Below are 23,746 nucleotides of genomic sequence, written 5' to 3'. Positions count from 1 at the left end.
GGTTATCTGTTAAAGGTTATCTGTTACGCGAAAGGCCCTATCTAGAGCCAGTGTTTGGTTTGTCTGTTCTTGGATACTGTAGAAACATGGTGGTGCAACATGACGGCATTCGTGGAAGTGGACCCGCTCCCTATGTAGATAAAAATGGCTTATTCTAAGGTAACAAAAACACAACAATTCATATTTTCAGGCAATTATACACTAATGAAAACATACTTATAAATATAATATTCCATTTCTGCCAATAGCTCCTCCTAAATGTTACACACTGGACCTTTAAGAAAGTACATGTGTTGAATTTATGTGTCTCACAGCCCAGCAAACATGACCAAGCTGAATGACAGCAAATCTAAGCAACGCAAGTGTTAACTGTGAGAAAGCGCACAAGTGATGGTGGAAGTTTGCAAAGCAGATGAGTCTGACAAGTAAGCCTCCTTAGTTAAATTGCTAAGCTACTCCCTGAATGAAAGTACATGACAGGAGGGGTGGGATGGGTGGGGGGTGGTTACTGGAGGTCAACAGAGAACAGGTGGTTCTGAATCTTCACGTTATGCAATTCCATGAATGTGAGCTTTGGGAAAACCTTGTATCTCTATAATCCATTAAACCTTGTATTTTAACAATATATATATTAAAATTCAGCTCCTGAGATGACATACTGTGTAATAGTACTTAAAACCGCAGTTCTTCCCCCCACCCACTGATGCATGTAGGTTGCTCTTCCCTTCCAACACCCAAGCAGTGGGAGATTAATCCATTTCAGCCCCTCCCTCTTCTTTACCTGGCTCGTCTGTCTTATCTACTCATTGCCTTTGGTTTGCCATCTGCTGCATGGGAAACTGCTAATGCATACCAACCCCCTAGGAGGGACATTTCACACCTGAGGTCAGTGACTCCCAGGACACCTGTAACTGGTAAGAAGCAGTTTGTTCACATTGTATTATTGTCCCTCATGATTCCCTTTCTTTAGTGCAGAGCAGTGTGTGTAATTGGTCCATAACATCAGGTTAAAAAGTACAGATTACGTCACTGCCTCATGGAGAGAACATAATGGCCTATGGAAAATAATATGCCCTTACATGTGTACATATGGCTCTTTTTTAAGACTGTGCATATACAGTAGAACCACTTATTTGTTACCCAGTTTATTAAGGCTACAATTAATGTACACATGTTTTAAGGTATATCAATGAATCACATCCAAAAGAGAAGAACAGAGTATTGGTCTAAGATTATGCGCCGAAAGAGTTCCAAGTGAGGTTTAGCTACTTTAGTTTACTTAATTAACAAAAACTGGATGAAATAAGCTGCAGTTTGCTGCAACTGTAAAACCATTATGTGTAGAATGTGATTATAGCTAATTATTCCGATGGCACAAGTTTTTGTTAGTGGTAAAATTAGAAAATCCTAGTGAAAACTGCTGCATGTCTATGTTTTACTTTCAACCCATCTCAGCGTCTCCAGGTCGGCTCTGGAGAGGCCGGTTAGCATCATACTTTGCTCTCTGCAGCAGTGTCTTTTTTGATACCAGTACGAGTGGTCAGATACAGGAATTTTACACATACAGGCTTTAATAAGTCTTGAATGTACATAATATCAGGCACTATTTTAAAAGAATATTCCACCAATTTAGCATTGCACCCCTATAACATTGTCGGACTCATGATGGACAGTCTATAAAAAAGTATCAAAATCGATGCAGCAGAACCAGCCTACATTTCCCACAATGCATCTCAGTCGCCAACAGTTCCGTCAGAGATTCCGGTGTGTTATGCTAGTAGTGGCTAATGTAGCCTTGAGCCGCTAGCCTCAAGCAGAGATGAGGAGCAGGCTACAGAGGTCTGGTAAGCTCACTTCTTTCTAACTCCCTTTTTTAAAATTTTCAAACTTATAGTCTTAAGACCAAACCGCTTTATACAAATTTTTTCAAATATCCAGTAGTAGGTGTGACCTGACAAACCTGATCAGCATTTCTCATTAGTAGACTGTGGTGAGTATCTCCAACCACAGTAAATGTGCCGTTCCCATCACTCTCCACCAAATGCATTTAAGAATAATGTATTAGTTAAAAACATCACAGATTTCAGATTTAAAGTAGCTATATGTAAGAAGTTAGGTTTAAAACATTAAAAAAATACTACAATTATCAACAGAATGTGAAGAAATCACAGTTATGATGTTATGTCCAAGAGGTCTATCTATCATGTTGCAGAGATATCTACTGAAGTGAGCATGCTAACCAGCTAGCCCTGGCCCGTCCTGTCTCGTAATACCACTTTGTAGCTCAAGATGCGATAGTGAGTTACTGTAGCATCCAGTCTGCCCTCAGTACAACAACACCACAGTGTTTTATTTGCCGGGTTTGGCTCCTGGCACCCCTGGGGCTGAACCCGCCATAACCCCCGCTCAGGCCTCCAAAGCTCCTGTGCTAGCGGTGTAAACACCAAACACTCCCCAGCGCTCTGAACTCCCAGTCCGGGCAAGACAGCGAGCAATAAGACTGCTAGCTGCACAGCTAAATGACCTAACTAACGGCAGCTACAGTTAGCAGCAGTTAGCGGTTACTCTGGTGATATGCTGCCCCCTATTTGTCTGGAGTATGAATTCGACAGGTGGCCAATACTTACATACTATTCTTACATGTATCTTTAATGCCTTCTACATGGATTTGCTTCAGTCATTCATGTGTCATTAAGAGGAGGTAAACTTTTTCTACTTAAAATGTAAATTTATATTATAGAATATGTTGTCTTCACACATAAACATATATGACATGTGTTTTTCTGCATTCACTGATGCACATAAAAACACAAGCATGCACGCAGTACGCATCACTGAACATTTCAGAGTGAAAACCCAGTTAAATTTTCACAAACACAGTCCAAATGACTCAAAGGCTGAGGCTTATTATTATGAATTTGGGAACGGTATCAGGTTAGACACACTAACACCTTTTATGTGAGACGCTTCGCCTGGTGTCAAACTCAACAGCACATTTATGGTGTTCTGTCACAGGCTGAAAAATTAGAGTTTCTTTTTTGGGTGAGAATTTGAATGAGTAGAAATAATTGTTTTTAGTTGTGCAACATGAGGGTCAACATTACAAAGTCCAGAAAACACAGAAAACATACAGACAGTAAATATTTTGTTCACACCATTGTTGTAATAAAGAACAGAATCTCAATTCCAAGACTGAAGAAGACCAAGAATATTTAAGTTAACAATTGCATCATTCTGACCTTTAGCACATTAAAGTACTGAGGCAGCAAAAAGTTAGCATGTTCAAATAAGCTGACACATGTTATAAAGAGGGACAAGAAAAAATATTAAGTCAATGCCTCTACATGACCCTTGCACATGAATGTGCCCTCAAAGGTGAAACCCAAAGTGAAATGTTGGTTTAAGATAAAAGAAATACTATAAATCTATGTTTCTTTTTGAATTTTTACTGAACAGGTTAAAAAACATGACATAACTGATAACTGTGCTAGATGCAAATTTGTAATACTTCTGTATATGAGTAAAGTCTGAGAGTAAAAATCTGTTAGGAGTCCTAACATTGTTGCATCAAGCCACACTCAAGGCTTCTGTGTTTCAGAGGAAGAGGAATTTCAAGGCTGTGTGTTACTTGCGAGGCATGTTGGCAGTAGACGGGCCCTATGGCCTCTCCATCTCTCACTAAAAGCTGTTGTTAGTAGTCAGGGTGTCTTCCTGTGCGATCTCTATAGCCCACAGAACAAACACGAAAAATAAAGTTAATTGAAATTAACTTAATTAAGTTAATTGTTGTCTCAAGTTATAATATTTCAGCATTTTGGAAAATATAATATTTGCTTTCTTTCCAAGAGTTAGATGAGAAAATTGATGCAACTCTCATATCTGTACGATAAATATGAAGCTGGAGCCAGCAGCCTGTTAGCTTAGCTTAGCTTAGCGTAAAGACTGCAAGTCTGGCTCTGTCCAAAGGTAACAAAATCCCCCTACCAGCACCTCTGAATCTCAGTAATTATCACATTATATTTCGCTTGTTTAATGTGTACAAGAAAAACAACAATTTGCTGTTTTACCGGAGCTTATGTGCTAGGCTACCTGTTTCCCCCTGTTTCCTGTCTTTATGCTAAGCTAAGATAACTAGCTGCTTGCTCCAGCTTCATATTTACCGTACAGAAAGTGGTATCGATCCTCTCATCTAACCCTGGGCAAGAAAGAGAATAAGTGTATTTTCCAAAATATTAAACTATCACTTTAAGGAATGTGATGAGACCTTATCTTTTGCTCTGTTAAGCATAACAAAATTAGTATCATGTTTTCTTCAACTTGGGTCCAAGGACAAAGACTGCAAGTGTGCAGAAGAGACTCAAACTAGATTTAAAGCTGCTATGGTAACCCGGATCAGACTGAAAACCCACTGAAGCACCATGTAAGATAAGATTTAATCTAAACAATCTTCCTGATGATCGCACAGGCTGTAAAGTACAGTAGCTGAGCTAAAAACTGACTACTTCCTTCCTGCAAAAAGTTTGAAATAATGAATAAAAAATTCTGGATATGGTCATAGTCTACTGTAACCACAGAGATGCAGGCGTATTCAGCAAAGTCTGTGGATTATGTTCACATCTGAGATTTGCACATTTGTTTTCACTGTCTTTAAAGTGAAGGTGGGTGCAAACTTTCCCACAAAGAAACACAATCAGACTTTGAATTCAGCTTTTCATTCCCTCTGAATGTGTGTGTGTGTGTTCTTCTGTGTCATCACTCACACACATGCATGTATACACTCGTTGCTAAGCAGACCCAGGTGTTTGGTGTTTTATTGAGATCACAGGCCCTTTACAGCCACCGCTTTTACAGTGACTGTACAGGTGTGACTGATCACTCCACGCATGAAAAGAGACAGCAGTTAAACAAGAGCTGCTCTGCGTCGTCCTGACCTGGAAAACATGCTTATAACATCAGCGTTCTGCAGAGCTTTTGTGCCTCCACGTAGACAACACTTTTAAGGATTCAGACAGTTGCTGGCATCTGACAAGGTATTATTAATTGTTTGGTTTGAGCAATGGTCATGAAACAGATATTAAACCTCACAATGTCTACCTATCTATCACTTTCCTTCAACTTCCCATCCATATTCACTGTTTTTGTTCTTCAAACAGCTTTGTGCAAATGCAGTGAATACTAACCACACTTTGCTTACGGCAAAATCTCAGTAGTGGTGGGACAGTCTGTGTTTTTACAGCATAATTGGTATAATTGGACAATTTCTGATTAAAGCTTTGGCATAACCAGCTCTCTGCCACCACACACAATAGACAAAAATGAATGGCGCCTGCCACTGGAACAGGATTGTATAATTGGGAGCAGGAGCCGATTTCCCATAACCACATGGGCACAGTGACAGAGCGATCCAATAAAAGTCAGACACCAGCCTACTGAAGCATTTATATCAAGGGACCGGGAAGGGGCTGTGTCTTTGATGGAGCAGGGTAATGTAGTGACCAGACTTTTACACTCTGATGAATCTGATGTCTTTAAAATCCAAATAGGATGTGATATAACTTTAAAATGCATCTGCAGTATCCTTTTTGGTGTTTAAATGTCTCAAATGACTAATAAACTGGTTCAATCTTGGATCAGGCAAGATCTGAGCCACAATTACTTCTCATTTAAACACACGACTTGTGATTGGCTGAACTGAACTGAAACTTATCTGATTTTGAATTGTACACCAACAAGACAAAGAGTCTCAAGCCATGCTTGCAGCTCTGTGGGGCTGTACTTAGGCACAGTGGTGCTTTGAGCTAAATGCTAACATCAGCATGCTAACATGCTCACAATGACAATGCTTACGCACTGATGTTTAGTAAGTAGAGTAAAAAGGACTGCAAGACTGTGGAAGTACTGAAAACTGATCTGAGACTTTACAACAGGAATAAAAACCAATGCTACATCCATGTCATGAGTAATTTTCACTCTATGTTGATCAATAGTAATGAAGAGATGAGTATATCTAGTTATAAGACCTTGTACACCACTTGGTCAACAGCTCATGTTTCAGTACTCTTGACTCCATACCTGTCAGTATGCTTCTGAGCAAAGCCTTCTGGCTTACCGTTTCTGTGCTTTTCAACAACAAGAAAAAACAGATCAGTGTGTTCTTCTTTTGTGTGTTTGTGTTTGTGTGTTTGTGTGTGTGTAGACTCCACATGATGCCGTTCCCTTTGAAGCTTGATTAAAGTCATCACCTTGTCAAGAGCTGTATTATGTATTACGACCAGGTAATCACACTTGAAAGTCAAAGGACTAGAAACGTACAAAAGAGTTGCACAGTGTCTTATCTCAGAGTTTAATGCTACTCATTTTGTGCCTGTTGTTCAGCTGGATGATTGGAGCTGCCTCTTCCTGAGCTTTATGGGGGAAGGGGGAAGGAGGGTACAGTCATTCAGCCCTGCTATAGTTTCCTCACAGCTCTTTAGGATCTCGATGACTCACTCAGGCCACAGACGTCATCTTATTCAGGGCAGGTGCCACAGCTGCATGGCACTTCCAAAAAGGAGTGAGAGAGGGAGAGTAAAGGAGGCTAGATCGAATGTGCAAAAAAATGAAAAAGACAGTGGAAGAAAGAGGGCTGATAGAAAAAATTGTCATCCTTATATATTGCAAACATATTTCCTGCTGCTGATGAGCTAGCCAATATGCCACCAAGCACACTGGACATCATGCAGCACAACTTCATTATGTCTGCGGCTGACTGACAGCTAAAGGCTGAGGCTGAGGCTGGATGGAGCAGACACTATCTTGCCCAGGGACAACCTCTTCTTCCACAGTCAGTCAGGGACACAAATGAGCAGAAGCAGTCAAGGTTGACTTGTTTTGCACCTGAATTACAATTAAATATTGACATCAGTTCAGACAGTAAATGGTAACGTCAGGATACCGGCTTAAAAAGACAATGATAAAAGCAGACATTTTACTGTAATGGATTAATGTGCATTTCATCCATCATTAAAATAAAACTGTAGATTCCTAGAAAGTAAGAAAACTGATCCAGAAACTTAAAGCATCATGGTGTATGCTTTGGCAAGTGGTCAGCAATACAGTCAGGTATGTGTAAATGGAACTAAAAGAGCTAAATTAAAGCTGCAATAATCAATATGTTTATATTAACTGTAGGTCAACTGACTATGTGCAATGTGAAAACCGTCCCTTGTAGTGATGAACCCACAGAGAATAATCACCTGACTCTGCAGTTCACCTCCACTCTAGAGAGCGTTTTAGTGTCTGTCAGCTCATTGTTTTGGTTTTATGCCCTGCAACTTTACTGTTTTGGTTCACTCTCATCAGCAATGTTTCTAATCTTTTTCAGTGAAAAAGCTCTGAAAACCGTCTGTGCTCTACCTGCTCAGCACCAAACAACAGAGAGACTAAGTTAGCAGCTAGCTGGTGAACAAAGCTGAGCATTAAGCAGCTAAAGAGATTTTTCTTAGGAGCTGGTGAAGACCAAAATAAAGCTGAAAGGCCTAAATTTCATAATTGTCATGGGATGCAGCCAAGGTCTGGTCTGTTTAACAAAGCAATTCAAACATTACCTGTCAACTGTGAGTTGGCATTTTTATTGTTTCTTGGTGGAGAAAAAAAAACATTGCAACGGTAAATAATTTTCTTTGTTCTTTCTTTGTTGTCCCAGGCTAAATATTCTCTGTATGAATTAAAATGTATTGATAGTATATTTTTGCACTTAGGCAGGCGCATTCATGTATGTGCGTGTATGTCTAAGTACCTCCCAACCCCCACTCCTGAAAAATAGGACTCCCCGAAAGCCCGGTGTAATTCGACACTGGTTAAAGATACTATGTGCAGTTTTTAATTCATTCAACGTTTCACATCAAAATGTATTTTGTCATTAATATACTTGTAGCTTTTTCATGCCTAACATCTGCTTTGTACAATTCAAATTATGACAGTTAAAATGGCATGAAATAATCTACTCCCACACAACACAGACTGTGTTAAGTATTCATCATTATCCCCATTACACAGGCTTTTATAGCAGAAGAGCCCTGGGAGCAGGAGCAAGACTGAAGGAGCAAGCTACATCTAATACCACCCTTCATAATATTTGTCTCCATGTGTCCTCTCAGGGAAAAGGCACTGTGGATATTTGTTACACCTCGGACCAACAATAATGGGCTTTACTGTACAGAGCCCGTCTGCTGTACTCACTTCCCTCTGCTCTGGTCTCAGGAGCCCTGTCTCGAGATGGGTAAGGGGTTCCCATGTGTCCTGCCACTTAGCTGATTGAGGCCTGGTAAAGGCAAGTTGCCATGGAGGAGACTCCCACATATGGGATGCTACTTTTAGTGTCCCTCTTTTGGGAACACTGGTAAGTTCGTGCTGAACATTTTATTTCTATTTTGTGCATAGAGGAACAGTAGAAATGTTCCATTTGTTGTCTGAATGATTTCCTTTACATTATTCGCATTTTTCTTAGTACAACTAGAGAAATGCATTAAAGTTAAGAATTCTAACTTTCCACTTGTCCAAACAAATCTGTGATGACGACCATTTACCAAAAGAACAGACTAAGAAAAATCTGGACATGAATAGTATACAACCTTTTGTTTAAAAACTAAATTCTAAACAATGTTATCAATATATTGAAGACGCGTGCAACACTGTGAATGCCTTCCAGGAGAGACACTTCTCTATGACGGCTGACTTTTCACCCCACCTTCAAGTGTGGCAGATTGGAACAGCTATAAACACTTTTGCCTTCCGACTTAGTCGGACAACACGTTATACGAACTAGTTTTTTCTAGCATAATCTGCCCTTTAAGCACAGTATTGGTTTGAGCTAAATGCTAATGTCAGCATGTTAACATGCACACAATGACAATGCTAACACACGGATGCTTGGCAGGTATAATGTTTGCAATGTTTACCATCTTAGTTTAATGTGTTAGCATGCTAACATTTGCTAAGTAGCACTAAACAGGAAGTAGATCTGAAGCTGGTGAGAATGTAGTATTAGTTTTGCAGATTTTTGATCATAAACCTGACCAAAAAAATTTGGAATGATTTACCAAATTTCATGGCAATCCATCCAATAGATGTTGAGCCATTTTATTCAAAACCAGAAATGTCAACCTCATGGTGGCGCTAGAGAAAAAGTCAGGGGATCACTACAATCATGAAGGTTTATTATCTGGTAACCATGAATGTCTATACAAAATTTCATGGCAATCTAGCCAACAGTGGTTGAGATATTTCAGTTGAACCAAAGTGGTGGACTGACCAAGCAACATTTCCATCCATAGAGCCACACTGCTAGAAAACTTTGTCCCATGGAGTCTTCTGCCCAGTACAGCCACTGCCACTGGAGCAGCTGACAGTATGACAAAGCAAACTGTCAAAGCTTCGTGTGACAAGCCTGACGTCACATGCTTTTGTGTACTGCTTTTGTAGCTACTGTACAACATGTATTGGATTGGACATTAAACACATTTTGTTATGTATTCTTATAAGTTACATTCTGTCACATCACGTCCACCTAGCATATGTACTGAATACTGTGTTGGCCACAACAATTTGTTGTGGGAGACACACTGATGAGCTCAGTGGAATCAGTAACATCTCATGCATACAGAGTGTTTTCAGTGAGTCTGCACTGCACGCCTTTCAGATTTCGCAGAGATGGAATAATTCTCTGTACTTTACATGCAGAGTGGGGAGCCGTCAGTCAGATCGTCTGTTGCTGGAACCAACCAAGATGAGTCAGCCAGGAGACAGTAGTGAGCTCATCCACAGCAGCAGGATGAAGAGACAGCAATGAAAACAGAGACATCTGCAAGCAAATATGTTTTTAAAAATAAAGGAGGATGTGAACCATATTTTAACAGTTGAGGATGTTTGTGTGTGTCTACATTTGTGTCAACTGTAGTTCTGGTGCAATTATCCTATTTCCAAAATCAATTTGAAGTTGGACCCATCAACCTTGTCAGAGGCACTTGAAATGATCCAGCACACCATCCACTGTTATCTAGTCATCCATATACTCTAGGCATCATGCATTAGCTGAGAAATGGCTGTTACCTTGGCAACCATTTGAAAACACATCATCTGGACAATGTCATGATTTCATTTCATTTCATTATGAGAGCAGTCTTGACGTAAGCCCATTTTTTTCAGCATACTGACAAGAAAATCCATAAAATGGCATTATGGATTTGTCTGGAGGCTTTGTTCTTTTTAGTCAAATGCTATAAATGTAGTTCAGATTCAGTGTGCCAAGTCCCAATGTTGAGGACTTTTTAACAACAGCCTGTTGTATCTACAGCTGATTTAACACATTCCTTCATTTAATGCTTACAAACACAAGACAAACACAGTAGAAGACAGAGTGTGTGTCTGGTGTAAATGTAGAAAAATAAAGCCATAATTTTCTCTTTGGATGACTGCTATTGTTGCGTGGCAAGTGAAAGAACATTCAATTATGCTGTATCAGACAACAGGTTGTCATGTTCAGCTGCACACTACAATGTAGCTGTGCAAAATCTGAAGTTTATACGAGGAATGCCAAGTTGTGAATCAGCAGATTAAATTGAATTTGATATTTTTTTCCTGATAACCTGTCAGTGTTCACTTGGTGTCACAGCTCCTATCATGGGCTTTGTGTTTGTGACAGCACTGATTCTCAGAGAGGAGTAAAAGGGTAAGGTCCCCATTCACACCACAAAAACCTGAATATATTCATTCAAAATATTGATGATTCTCCGTGTTGCAACTCGGTCAGACAGTATCAAGCTGACAGATCAGTGCATTGCACATTAGTTCAACTCATTTGTGTTAAATGTCAAACCTTGTGCAACCACATATCTTTTAACTCTCATTGTTAAAAAAATGCGAGATTCTTTTGCTTTTTGCGGGAGCCTTTTTCACGTATTCAATTTGTTCTCCTGCACCTGACTTGACTTCTAGGAAAGAAGTCAAGTCAAGTTTCTTGACTTCTAGGAAAGAAGTCAAGAAACATTTTCTCGGTGCTTTCAGAAAGTTACATCCATAGTCCTGTCAGTGAAATTCAACCCAGCCTAATCTCCACCCCTGCTGGATTGTGTTTAGTGTTTCCACGACACAGGGTCAACCGGTGCAACATCTGCACTCCAGGAGAAATTACCTTGACGCTCACGTGCCTTCTTTTGTCCCCAAATAACTTTTGATCAAGTAGACTAGTTCCCCTCAGGCAAGACAGTTAGACCTCAGAGACAAGGTGAAACAATGGGTCTACCGAAATGGCCTCTAAATAAGGTGAGACGGGAGTGGGAATACTAAAGAGGAATGGGAGAAGGTAATTTTGTCTGGCTCCATCGCCTCAAAACAGCAAAGTCTCCCTTTTTAATCTGTGCAATTAACAGGTGGACTCTAAAGCTTCTTTGTGGTTCTGACTCGCCCAAATGAATATTTTAATGTTAATAATAGTGATGTTTGTGGCACCCGGTAGCTCACCTGGTAGAGCGCACCCACATTTCCTGTCTCTCTTCAGCTGTTCCTATCAAAATAAAGGCAAACAGTCTTAAAAAAAAGTAATAGTGATGTTTCAGTTAGGTCTTAGCCGGAAAGAGAAGAAAAGGAAAGGATTGTGTCTTGAGTTATCTAAAAGCCTAAAAGTAGATCACATGATCAAACTAAAGTATGAGAGGGTTAAATACATTCTTCTATGTAATAAGGAACTCCTTCCCTTCAGGCTGCACACCCTACACCAGCCTATCGCTATCTTGTCAACTTCCCTCATTTTGGCAGAGAAGACAACACACATGCAAACATCCCCTATTTCCCCCAACAATGTGACAAATTAACCCATTTTAAGGTTCTTTTTCAACAATGTAAACGGTATGTTGAAAGTTTTATGTTCGGTGGAGAGGAGAATAAAGGTGCGGGTGAAATGAATCACTGCATTAGAGGGTGATACCCATGAGAGCTGTACATATAACAAAATTTTTTCTGAACTCAAAAAACATCAAGTTTGAAAACCTCTTTGCGGTGACTGAACTCAGAATATGTTGTATGTAGATTATTTATTTCGTTTTGTCATATATGTGCCTATCTACAGCTTGATTACTGAGGGAGAGGAACCTAGCCAAAAAAACTGACCTATGTCTGCAACTTATGAGTTTCTTGACCCCCCCCCCCAGGATGAACTGTAGTTACTTTGTTGATCCTTAACTTTTCATCTAGCGCCACCTAGAGCTAATTAGCAAATGTTAGCATGCTAACATGCTAAACTAAGATGGTGAACATGCTAAACATTATACCTGCTAAACATCAGCATGTTAGCATCATAATTGTAAGCATGTTAGCATGCTGATGTTAGTATTTAGCTCAAAGCACTCTTAGTGTTGTTCTATCTAGCAAGTAGGTTCTTTTTCAATGACAGTATTTTGGAATGCAGAATACACAAAATATATTTTGGGATAAAAGTAATACCACCTACATTACAATTTAAATCAACATTTTAAAGGAAATGTTCACGAATGTTCACGAAAATGCTCACAGCCATGCACTTATTTTTTAACACAAAATGTTTACAAAAATCAAAATTCTGAGAACAAAGTAAGAACACTTATATTAAAGTCAGTGTTTAGAGATTAAAGTCATGTAACAATTTGGAAAGTAACACATTAGCTTGGTTAAAAAAATGCAGTAAATAATGCATGTCAAAATCAAATACAACTATACATTTGAAAAAATATGGGCACACATACCTTTCAGTTTACATAAACACAAATAAGTTCTAACAGTCAGAAAACAGGTTTTCAGTAGAGAAGAAAAATGCATGTACAGTAGTTTGCAATACAGCACGAACAACATAATAATTTCATAGGATCATGTCAAAATTAGCTCCAACAATCAGTACATGAGGGACATTAAGGCAATGCAGAAGATGGGATCAGCAAGTCCCATCAATCATTCATGACAGCAGGCAGGACTCTGGCAGCGTGATGGATGACAGCGGTGAAATGAGACAGAGAGGAATGCACCATACGTCCAGCTTGTCACACTAAGTTTATATTGCCACACATCAGTGCTTCCACCACTTCATGATCAGCGTTAACAAAGACCGCTCCAAACAGTGCAGTGTAGCCTGTGCATGAAGATGGGGCAATCAAATGTTGTTGGAGAAATGAATGGTGGTTCTCCTCACATCACAGCTTATGCATCTCACAATTCCATGATTTCATGAATCATCTATTACCTGTTTAGACTGGATAAAAAAAAAATCAGCAGTACAAACACAATTAGCCCTAAAACAGCAAATCCCGTTGCTTTTGACTCAGTACTTGTACATAATTATCCCACAGCACATACTTAATAGTCAAACATGCACGCACACATGCTGTAGGCCCAAACTGAACAGTTTACTTGCATGTAATCATGTGAAAGGGTGTCTGTCACTAAGAAGTCAGTATGGAAAAGTGCTCGAGGTAATGAGAGGGCAAGGACTCTTACTGTTAAAATTAGTATGAAATGAATGGAAAACAAAGTTTTTCCTTCCCATCATCTCCATTTGATTAAACTGGAGGCGCGACTAGCAACACGAGGAGCTGCTGAGCTGAAGCAGCAGTCACACAAGGAAAGCATGAACATTTAGAGGCTTTGTAAAGGCAGGAGCAGTCAACATTGTCAAAATTACCAGGTGGTGATGATTGCACTGGGAGACAAAAATAGTTTGCTTTAAGCAGGATGCTGTCACTGAAAGCAGCTGTGGGGAAAACAAGTCAGAGGCAGACATCCTGGGCTGTCCTGTGTCGCCAGCAGCCCAATAAACTGACCACAGTGTTCGACATGCTGTTCTACACGCTGTTAGAGTCTTCATGCTCCAGCACGTGGCATGAAAAAGCCATTGCTCTTTATCTGCTAGATTCTCTGTAGGTTTAATTTTTCTGCTAAATTCACAAAATGATGCAATTTTCATGGGTCAATCCATAAACAATCGCATTCCCAGGATGCACAAACTAAATCTTTAAAGAAAACTGAGACTATACTATACAAAAACACTTTCTCCCCTTCATTCCACTACTCTCATGCATACATGCTGGACACGAAGCCTGCCCTGCACTCCCTGTTCCCCGCTCACATGCCCCCAGACACACCTGGCAGAGAGAGATCTGCACTCTACTGAGCGCACTCGTCTAGTTAGCACGTTATGCATGCTAACACGCTAAACTAAGATGGCGAACATGGTAAACATTATACGTGCTAAACATCAGAATGTTAGCATTGGCATGGTGAGCATGTTAGCCTGCTGATGTTAGCATTTAGCTCAAAGCACAGCTGTGTCTAACAAACCCTCCAAATTAAAAGACAAAAAAAAATGTTGTTTGTAACTGCCCTTTAGAACCACACAGAGCGGGTGTAGTCCTTCAAATAATTTGGGGAACTTGTGTCAGTTGATGACTATTATTTTTATCCCTCTCAAATGAACACATAAATACTATGGCTGCTAATACGCAACTGCATTCATTACTTTTTACAACAATTTGAGCTGCATGCTCTTTGTCAGGTCAAACTTGTGTAAAATATACTGCACTTGTAGCCTACAGTAAAAGTCTGTTCACTGACAATGTGTTTATAGTGTATTCCTGTCAGTGATTTGTGACCACCTGTCACAAGGTCATGTGATAATGACCTCAAGGCTTTGATGAGAGACATGACAAAGAAAGTGTTTGGGCTCTATTTTATCAGTTAAAGCAGGTTTTTAGCCAAACATCCATCAAGAAATAATATGCAGAGAGCTGCAGACCAGAACAAACTTACAGCTTATAATTAAATTCAAAGAAGACCTTATTCTTCACCCAAATAGACTGTTGGCTAGACAATCACAGCAGTAGTTTGATGGCTCATTGTATTCAAACAGTAATTATGTCCTTAAAATACAGTATTTGTCTTTCAGCAAGAAACCCAGCCCTGTTTTCATTCTCCTCCAACAAGCTCACTTCCACCGCTATGAACACATTTTAAGATTTCTGTTCCAGATACAATATACAGTATAGCTGTTATCATCTCGACAACTATGAACTTAAGTTTCCGGTTCTTCTTTAAAACATACAACAATTCGTTTTTTTCCCCCAAAATGATCTTGTTTTAAACTTTAGAAGTTTCCCTTGAAGTAAAACAGATGCACTAACTTGGAAAATACTCCTGATGCAGTTGCTTGACAGTGACATGACCTATGGTGCATTAGGCACATGCAGGTTTAGCTGCTGTAAGTTGTCTTCTTCTATTCATAGATTCAATGTCTGGGTAGAAGTTCAGTTCTGGGCAGACATGACTCATATGTCATACCGTCATATAGCCTATTTAAATGCCAGACAGTCAATAAAATCACCCTATCAAAACTGCAAGGAAAACATTGTGTGGTTCGTGTTGGAGAAGAGAAATAAAACTTCCAATTACTATTAAGAAGATTCCATTTTGCACATTAACCCAAGGTTTTTATTATCACTGGAATCACACTGTGACGATATGATCAGATTGTTATACAAAATACTGTTGTCCAATTAATGAGTCCAAGCAATTTGTATTTCAAAGTAAGAAAATCAGTTATTCTGGTTTTTTGTTTTACATGGGAGAGTTTTGTCCACTGGAACACAGTGCGCTGATCATCTTAATCAACTTAAGTATTTTGCATGTGATCTATCTATTTAAGTATTTGATACTTTTATCATCTTACTCTAAAAATATATTTGAATGACTGGAAGCCTTTGTAGATTTCTTAATGGTCTGAGTGCCTTCATTTCCAAATTTACTTTAGCATAGTCTGCCACCTGCTGGCTCTTTTGTAGTAGGCTTTTAAGGAGATAGCTGCAGTTGTGATTGAAGTAAAGTCTCATTGAACTGAGATTACATTGCAAATGTAAGTAAAATGAGCCAAATGTACATCAGTAACTGAAGAGACACCCATGGATATCTAAAGTACATGAACTGAACCAAATTGAATGCAAATCAAATTCATTTTAAGTACATTTAAACACTAGATACAAAGCAACTGTGTGGATGATGGAAGAGGAGAAGAAAAGTCACTCTAGGACAGTGCCAGGCTCCATGCCCTTCAATCAAAGCCTCAGACTGTGGACTCTTAATAACAAAGTTGGATAAAACCTTGCTGGAGCCATGCAACACTACCAAATAAACTGCAAAACAAAACAAAGCTACCATACTGTAATTATGACAGCAGTTACTGTCATACATAATATGTAGCATAATATTTTTATTAATAAAATAGCTGAGCTTAAAGGGACAGTTCACCCCAAACTTAAAAATACATATTTTTCCTTTTACCTGTAGTGCTATTTATCCATCTAGATTGTTTCAGTGTGAGTTGCCGAGTTTTGGAGATATCAGCTGTAGAGATGTCTGCATTTTTGTAATATAATGGGACTATATGGCACTCGGCTTGTGGTGCTCAAAGCGCCAAAAATCAAAGCGTAGACATCTCTACGGCCGATATCTCCAAAACTCGGCAACTCACACCAAAACAGTCTAGATGGATAAATAGCACTAAAGGCAAGAGGAAAATATAATAATTTTAATTTTGGGGTGAACTGTCCCTTCAAAGGTTCATTCTTGAGTTGCTCAGTTGTCTAGGGTTTAGTTTGGAAGTATGTAAAATGTATTAATTCTGAATACCTATTTCGGTAAAGAAATATATTGTAGTAATATTATATTATAGCCTATTACTAATTCAATTAATATAATAAAGTGAGATAATAATAATATAATAATAAACTATTTATATAGCATCTTTCATACAAAACATGCAGCTCAAAGTGCTTTACATTTAAAAAGGGAATAAAAACAGGAAACACAAATTAAATTGAAAAAAAGCAAAAGTAAAGATAAGGTGCTTACTGTTGCAGAGAAAGCACGCCATTTGAAAGATCAAAGAAGGACATTTAAAGTCAATTAAAAACAGCATGTAGGACTCCATGTGAAACATGCACATTGTAAGAAGTGGTGCTACAATAAGGCTAGGTTTAAAAGATATGTTTTTAAGTGCCACTTCATTTCAACAGAGCCTGCCTCTCTAATATCTTTGGTCAAGCTGTTCCTCAAGTTGGGAGCATAGCTGAAGAAAGCTGCATCTCTAAATTTCTTTTTGGTGGGGTTTTGATTAACTAAAAAACCAGCATTAGGGGATTGAGGGCTCATGAAGGAACATAAAACAACAGGGAATCTGTGATGTAGGCTGGGGTTAAGCCATTGATTCAATCTTATTCTTGAATCTGAACATTGAGTCATATGGAGGACATGTTAAACACTGAGAAACACATGTCATGTCATCTCAGCATCTTTTTATGATTGAATAAAATATATTTTATCCGCATTTCACCCCTAAAATGTCAGGCCCTGTTACAGAAAAATTTGTATATGTTAGAATGGTTTCCTAATGAATTTCTTTGAAGAGTCCTAGGGTCCTAGTAGCCAGAGGATAGAAGCTCTTCCTGAGCCTTTCAGTGCTGGCCTGATGTATCCGGTACCTTCTTCCTGACCACAGCAGGGAGAAAAAGCCGTTATCTGGGTGGTTGGGATCCTCAATGATTCTCCTAGCTTTATTCTTGCAGCACCTGGTGTAAATATCCTTTAGTGGGCAGAGCACTGCTTATTGTATGTTCAGCCGAACAAACCACTCTTTGCAGGGCCTTGCGGTCCTGTTCGGTACTGTTTCCGGACCAGGCATTGATGTTCCCTGCCAGGACTCTCTCAATGGCGCAGAGGTAGAAATTCCTCAGTATTTGAGGGGATACCTGGAATTTCCTCAAGCATCTGAGATGAAACAGTCTCTGCCTTGCCTTTTTCACCACTGAGTCAGTATGCAGCACCCAGGTCAGGTCCTCTGTGATGTGGACACCAAGGTACTTGAAGCTGTCCACCATGTGTGCTGTACACCCTTCGGCCATATACTCTGGCTCGAATAAATACAGCTGAATATCTGAGTCAGCCAAAACATTGTAAAATGTATCCTCGTCCATAACATCCTCTGTACTCATATTCTGGGATGCCATTTTTGCTGTTGGAAACGTAGCTACTTTGCAATACAAGCAAAGACAACAAGTAAGTTTTGTTTTTGAGCCGCATCTAGAGCACGCCCCCTGGCTACCCAGAGGTGGAAGAAGAAGAAATCCAAGAAATCCAAGCTGAAATTGCCTGTAGTTCTTCCTTGCCTTAAAATACGTCACTGTCACATGAAATGACAGCGCTGGATAGAACTACTTGGCGAAGTCAGCTTTCTCGGTCAATATAACATGCACTGAGGAATGAATTTTCCCTTTAATGGGGGTAAGGGTTCCCTGCTTCTTCCCAAAGTCCACTATCAGCTCCTTAGTCTTGCTGACATTCAGGAGTAGGTTGTTGACAATGTCCTGACAGCAGTGGGTCAGTTCCTCTACTTCCTTCAGGTAGGCCTTTTCATTGTTATCTGTGATCAGACCCACCACAGCTGTGTCGTCAGCAAACTTGATGATGGTTTTGGAGTTGAAAGTAGTTACACAGTCATGTGTGTACAGGAAACACAGCCCTGAGGTGCTCTGGTGTTAAGGATGAGGGTGGAAGAGGTGTATCCGCCCACCCTCACTACCTGTCCATCAGGAAGTCAAGGATCCACATGCACAGTTAGGTGTTTAATCCCAGGTCCTTGAGCTTTGTGATGAGCCTGGAGGGGACTATGATGTTAAACTCTGAAGTGTAGTCAATGAACAGCAAATTAAGTTTAGCCAAGGACATATAACCCTAACTTGAGCCATCTAACTGCAGTCTGTATTAATTGAAATAATTACAGTCATTATTAATAAAAGCTAATATAAATTAGAATTATATTTATATATGTATTAAAATATCATTAATATACAAAGTGCAACCTGAAAAGCAGTGCTACACTGGCCTAGGTAAAAGAGGGACCAAATTCAAAACTTTTGTCTATGAGCATAAAAAGCTTTACAGTATAATATTTATTTATTCAAATTTTTTTATAATGGCGTTTGTTAAATACATATTATATGCAATAAAGGTAATAAAAAGGAACAATGCCATTCATTTTTAAGCCCCTGTCACAGGGCTGATGTGTCAGAGCCTGAGGTGGGCCATTATAACTGCATTTGCTCAGGGCTTGACCCTTTAGCTCGTCCTCTGCAAAGAAACATGAAAAAACAAGCTTAAAATCATACAATTCAATGACAGACCTCACCCTTGATCAGTGTCAACTCAGGGTCAACTGATGCCTCGTTCTCTGAGTCATAACCTTAAAGGTGTATTGCACACTTTTTATGTAGTGTTTATTTGTAGAATGTATGTATAATTTCATGTTTTTAATCAACTGAAATGAATGATAACAACTTATTAATTTATTAATGGTGTTTTTTTTTAGCATAACAAAACTATGAAAGATGTAGCTCCAATTTGGCTCTTTTTAAAAGTGCTTTTAATTAAGAAAAAATGATCTGAGTCAGTTTTAGACATTTTTGGATTATAGCCTACTTTTTATTCACTAACAATTCCAGGACAGATGATGTACGTTTCTGGTAGAATGTCCCATGTACACAAGTAGAAGGACTTTAAAATCAATTATAGAAGCTACAGGGAGCCGGTGCAGTGATCTGTTCTCTCTTCTTTGTTTCTGTTAGCAGTTTAGCAGCAGTTCTGGATAATACTTTTGAGCGCATGACTTTCCGTTTAATGGCTAAGTTTTACACTTAATGAGGTATTACTGCTTTTACTTATGTAAAGCATTTGAATGACCTAATCTCCATCATAGTCTTTGTTACTGTGCTGCAATCATGAATTGATCTTTCGCATTTGTGCTCTTGAATTGGTTGATTGCGTGCGCATGCGCAGTGCAATCAAGGGGAGAGACGGAATGTTCTGGTTCTCGCAGTCTCGCGCATATTTGGCAGCCACAGTGAGGCGCAATCAAAGCAGAAACAGCGACTGGAGAGACGAGAGGGGAACCAACGGCCCTTTGGCTGAGCTGATTTGGATTTTGGTCGAAAGAAGCGTCGATTAATAAAATGACCAGTGGGTATCGACATGTATTTTGACTGTAAGGCATTCATGTACTTGAGTCGATTGCATGTAGTCTGTGGTCGTTGTTTTCGCCACTCGTTAGCCTTGGCCACCGCCGACCCGGGTTCCGTCTATTTGCTGATATAGACGTAACATGTTTTTTTCCACGGAATTCATGCCACTATTGTCGCCTTGGTTTGGTAAATCACGCACACCACTGGCTTAGTAGTTGAAATGGAGTAGACGGGCGCATGCTACAGTGTGTGCCACGTAGCTGTGTGTTACATTATGTTCGTTGTACGTTTGTAAACATCGATAGGCCTGTGGATCGTTTTGTTGTCCAGCTTTTAGTCCAAGCCTGGCCTACTGTAAAGCCATTGCTATCAGACATAACACGGATATTTGGGTATCAACGCTGCTTGTAGCAGACATAATGTCAAACTCGTTGCCAGTAATTATTTGTATGTCCTCAAACGTGGCTCTGCCTTTGCATGTCTTTAATTACTCGACTGGTGTGACAATCCGCACTACGATGGAAGACGCTGTGCTGCCCTCCGTGCTGTTCAGGGCATGAAGCTGCTCCGGAGCGCCTCCCTGCCACGTCGGCCGCTTTCATATTTTGCACCATTTTATCCATGCCATCTTACAGTCGTACTTAATATGATCGGACCGTCTGTCATTTTAAAATATGACTTGTAAATACTTAGAAAATACCTCTAAATTGGTAATTCTCCCTGTTAGTTTTTTTTCTTGTAGGAGCTTATTTGGTATAACGTTAAAGGTGTAACGTTAGCTCACATACCTGACGGGTTGCTCATTAAAGTGCTATTTGTTGTGTTACATCGTTGTTTTGTCTTTGGTCTGACATGCAGGAGGAAACCAACGTGAGCTAGCACGCCAGAAGAATGCCAAAAAAAACAACGACCAGTGTAAAGGGAAGAGGAGCGACGATGGGCTGTCTGCTGCTGCTCGGAAGCAGAGGTAGGCAGCAGTCTGCATGAGTTTAAAGAAATGGGATGCACACAAACTTGCAAATAGTGCTGCAATGGCACTATAACCACAGTGTGACTTGAATGTGGGGCTCTGTGGACTATTTCACTCCTGGCTGATCATGCAGTTATGTATTTTCTGTCATGTAGAAATTAATCCCTAAAACCTTGACATGATACAGTTCAGGGGTGATTCTAGGATCAGACCTTTAGGGTGGCTCAGCCCCTAATGAGAACGTGACATAACAATCTTGATTTCACTATATGTCCATTTAGCGCTTTGTTCTTCCTGTTCTCGCTCTCTCTCCATCCTCCTCTCTTTGCACTGACAATCACACAGACATTGTATGCAGCTAGAAAATGACATATATAATCTGATAATAAATAAAGCAAACAGTATTTATGATGTAAGTAAATGTCAGAGGAGGTTGGGGAGAATCCACATTTGATAACAGTATATCAATACACCACTTAGTAATGTGAAATCATTGTGCAGTCCACTGCAATGAATGTGGGCAAAACAACAGCTGACTTGGCATTACAACTATGTGGTCTTGACTACCTGTCCACTGGCCGACTCCATCCTGCTCTCTCTCCCTCTTTGTTCTGTCAACCAAAAGGCAAACATAACTAAACAGAGTAAGATTGGGGAGAATCCATATCAATTTATAACATTATTCTAATTGAATATTGGGTTGCTGTGGGCAGTGCAGTCAGGTAACATCATTTTGACCTTACTCTCACCAGAACATTACTGTTTTGCTGAGGAAAAAATGTGTATATCCATCTATGGAAAAACAGACATTCCTTTAGGGTCATATGTGATTGGAAAAGGGCTTCAGCATAGCCAACTTCTTTACTGCCTCTGGCTGCAGCTTAAACAGAACAAAACAGAGAAATATGTGTAAGGTTCCAGCGCTTCAATTCACTGCCCATAAATGTACTGTGAATATAACATAAGGCCCAATTCTCAGAATAAGAAACATTGTGACTACTTTAACTAGAATAATAAAGTGCATCGGTTAGCTCGTTAGCTGGCAAGTGTGTAGAGCAAGCAGACTCGCTCAGAGAGCGAACATTAGCCAATCATATCTGAGCAAACAGTTAACCTTCTTTGACACAACTCACACCGTGGAACTATAACCAGAGACTTTCTAAGTCTTAAATCGACGTTGCTATAATTCTATGACCCACACAAACAACGTTAACTAACTCTAACAGTACCCACACAAGGAAGTGTAGAATGGTGCTGATTTTCAATTTACAAGCATTTAAGCCCTCAGACTGGTTCGATTCCAGCCCGGTCCCCCCCATCTCTTTTCAGCTGATCTAATAATAAAGCCAAAAAGTCACAAAAAAACCTATTTCAGTTAATTACTAATGTCTTGTGTGTGCTGCATATGTGGGGGGCATATTAGGTCTGTGTTACAGTAGAGTCTGCCCAAAAAAAGTCTATTCTCTCTTTTAAATGTTACTTTTTCTCCCCAAGGGATGCCGAGATAATGCAACAGAAGCAGAAAAAGGCAGATGGAGGGGAGAAAGGAGGCACCAAGACCAAGTAAAGAATGAAGTCGGGAGACGAATTCAACTCAGTGTTAATAACCTCCCATGTTCAGCATTCTTCCTGATGTTTATGAGAACGGATCTGTCATTTTGGTCTAGCCTCGAGAATCTAGAATCCTACATTCTTCCCTACGGCAAATGACATTGCTTGTTGGATTTGTTATTTTACTCGGTGAAATTATGTCTGAGCAAGTTAGCAGTTGTCCCACGCTGATGCTGCATGCAGAGGAGCATCAGTGGTGTAAGCAGCAGGAGAAAGATGAACAATTCTTGACACAAAGCATCCACGTAACAGTTGTGTATTTTTGTACAAAAACGTCCCCTGCTGGTTTTAAATAAAGTATCTTTTTAGTTCATGCTTGCTTGAGTTACTTAATGTTGGTGAAGACAGTTTGTGTAATATTTCACATGATCTGTATTTCTGTTGTGGGAGCACTGGTTGGCAAACATTTACTTTTTAATATGTTAGTTACATCTTGTAGCATCTTTTTGAATGGCCTCACATTCAGATGAGGAATCATCAGTAAATAAACTATTACTAGCTATTTTCCCGTGTATTCTGGTATTTGGATAATTTGACTTTGCTTTAATTCAGTTTCTCTGAATCAAATTTGGTCAAAGTCTTTGGGGGGGAAATAGGATCACAAATACACTGTGTGTGTGTGTGTGTGTGTATATATGTATATATATATATATATATATATATATATATTTTTTTTTTTTTTTCTACAAACAAAACTAAAGTGAATAATAATCCAGTGATGGAAGATAAAATATAATTTCACCCAGGCCTTTGAAACCAGTTATACCTTCCTGATGATTGTTTGCTCTTGTGGTATTTAACACACAAAATATGCAAAGTTATTACTAATCCACTAATACTGTTCCTGCTAGTATTACTGAGTAATCTAATTTTTCCTTGATTAACATGCCAGTTTCTATTAAGTGCATCATTGTCAGCTTTTATCACACAGTTTGTGGCGATGCACTCAACAACTGGACAGAAGTCAATTAACTTAAAGCCAACAACTTGTCTGTTTTATTATCTATCTTTGAGAATCCAGATATATAGTCAGGCAAATGAAGAATAATCATTTAACAGGGATTGCCACTGCATTTTGTCAGCCTTACTGTGACAGGATGCA

General features: G+C 39.4%; 1 protein-coding gene and 1 long non-coding RNA gene across 9 annotated transcripts; both read left to right on the top strand.

The window, feature by feature from the left end:
• The first annotated feature begins 816 nt into the window (after positions 1-816).
• Positions 817-9,887, top strand: LOC122877787. Of its 8 annotated transcripts, none has more exons than XR_006378331.1 (4): positions 817-914; positions 6,197-6,275; positions 8,242-8,380; positions 9,721-9,887. It is a non-coding gene; the product is annotated as an uncharacterized LOC122877787 (long non-coding RNA). The 8 variants fall into 8 exon arrangements; XR_006378329.1 differs by having other exon boundaries at positions 8,139-8,380; XR_006378343.1 differs by lacking the exon at positions 817-914 and adding an exon at positions 1,799-1,844.
• Positions 9,888-19,903: 10,016 nt separating this feature from the next.
• Positions 19,904-22,957, top strand: serf2b (small EDRK-rich factor 2b). Its single transcript, XM_044198110.1, has 3 exons — positions 19,904-20,061; positions 20,922-21,030; positions 22,528-22,957. Exons 1-3 carry the CDS (start codon positions 20,055-20,057, stop codon positions 22,598-22,600), a joined length of 189 nt encoding a protein of 62 aa, XP_044054045.1. The 5' UTR covers positions 19,904-20,054; the 3' UTR covers positions 22,601-22,957.
• The last annotated feature ends 789 nt before the right edge of the window (positions 22,958-23,746 follow it).

This window comes from Siniperca chuatsi, linkage group LG1 (genome assembly GCF_020085105.1).
Source record: "Siniperca chuatsi isolate FFG_IHB_CAS linkage group LG1, ASM2008510v1, whole genome shotgun sequence".
NCBI classification, from domain to species: Eukaryota; Metazoa; Chordata; class Actinopteri; order Centrarchiformes; family Sinipercidae; genus Siniperca; species Siniperca chuatsi.
Note: the sequence above shows the minus strand (reverse complement) of the source record. Positions and strands in the feature narration are given on the sequence as shown.

Bases quoted from the DNA above. Each gene is read 5' to 3' on its own strand.
- serf2b (XM_044198110.1), top strand. The intron at 21,031-22,527 runs GTAGGCAGCAGT...TTTCTCCCCAAG, and splicing joins GCTGCTGCTCGGAAGCAGAG to GGATGCCGAGATAATGCAAC.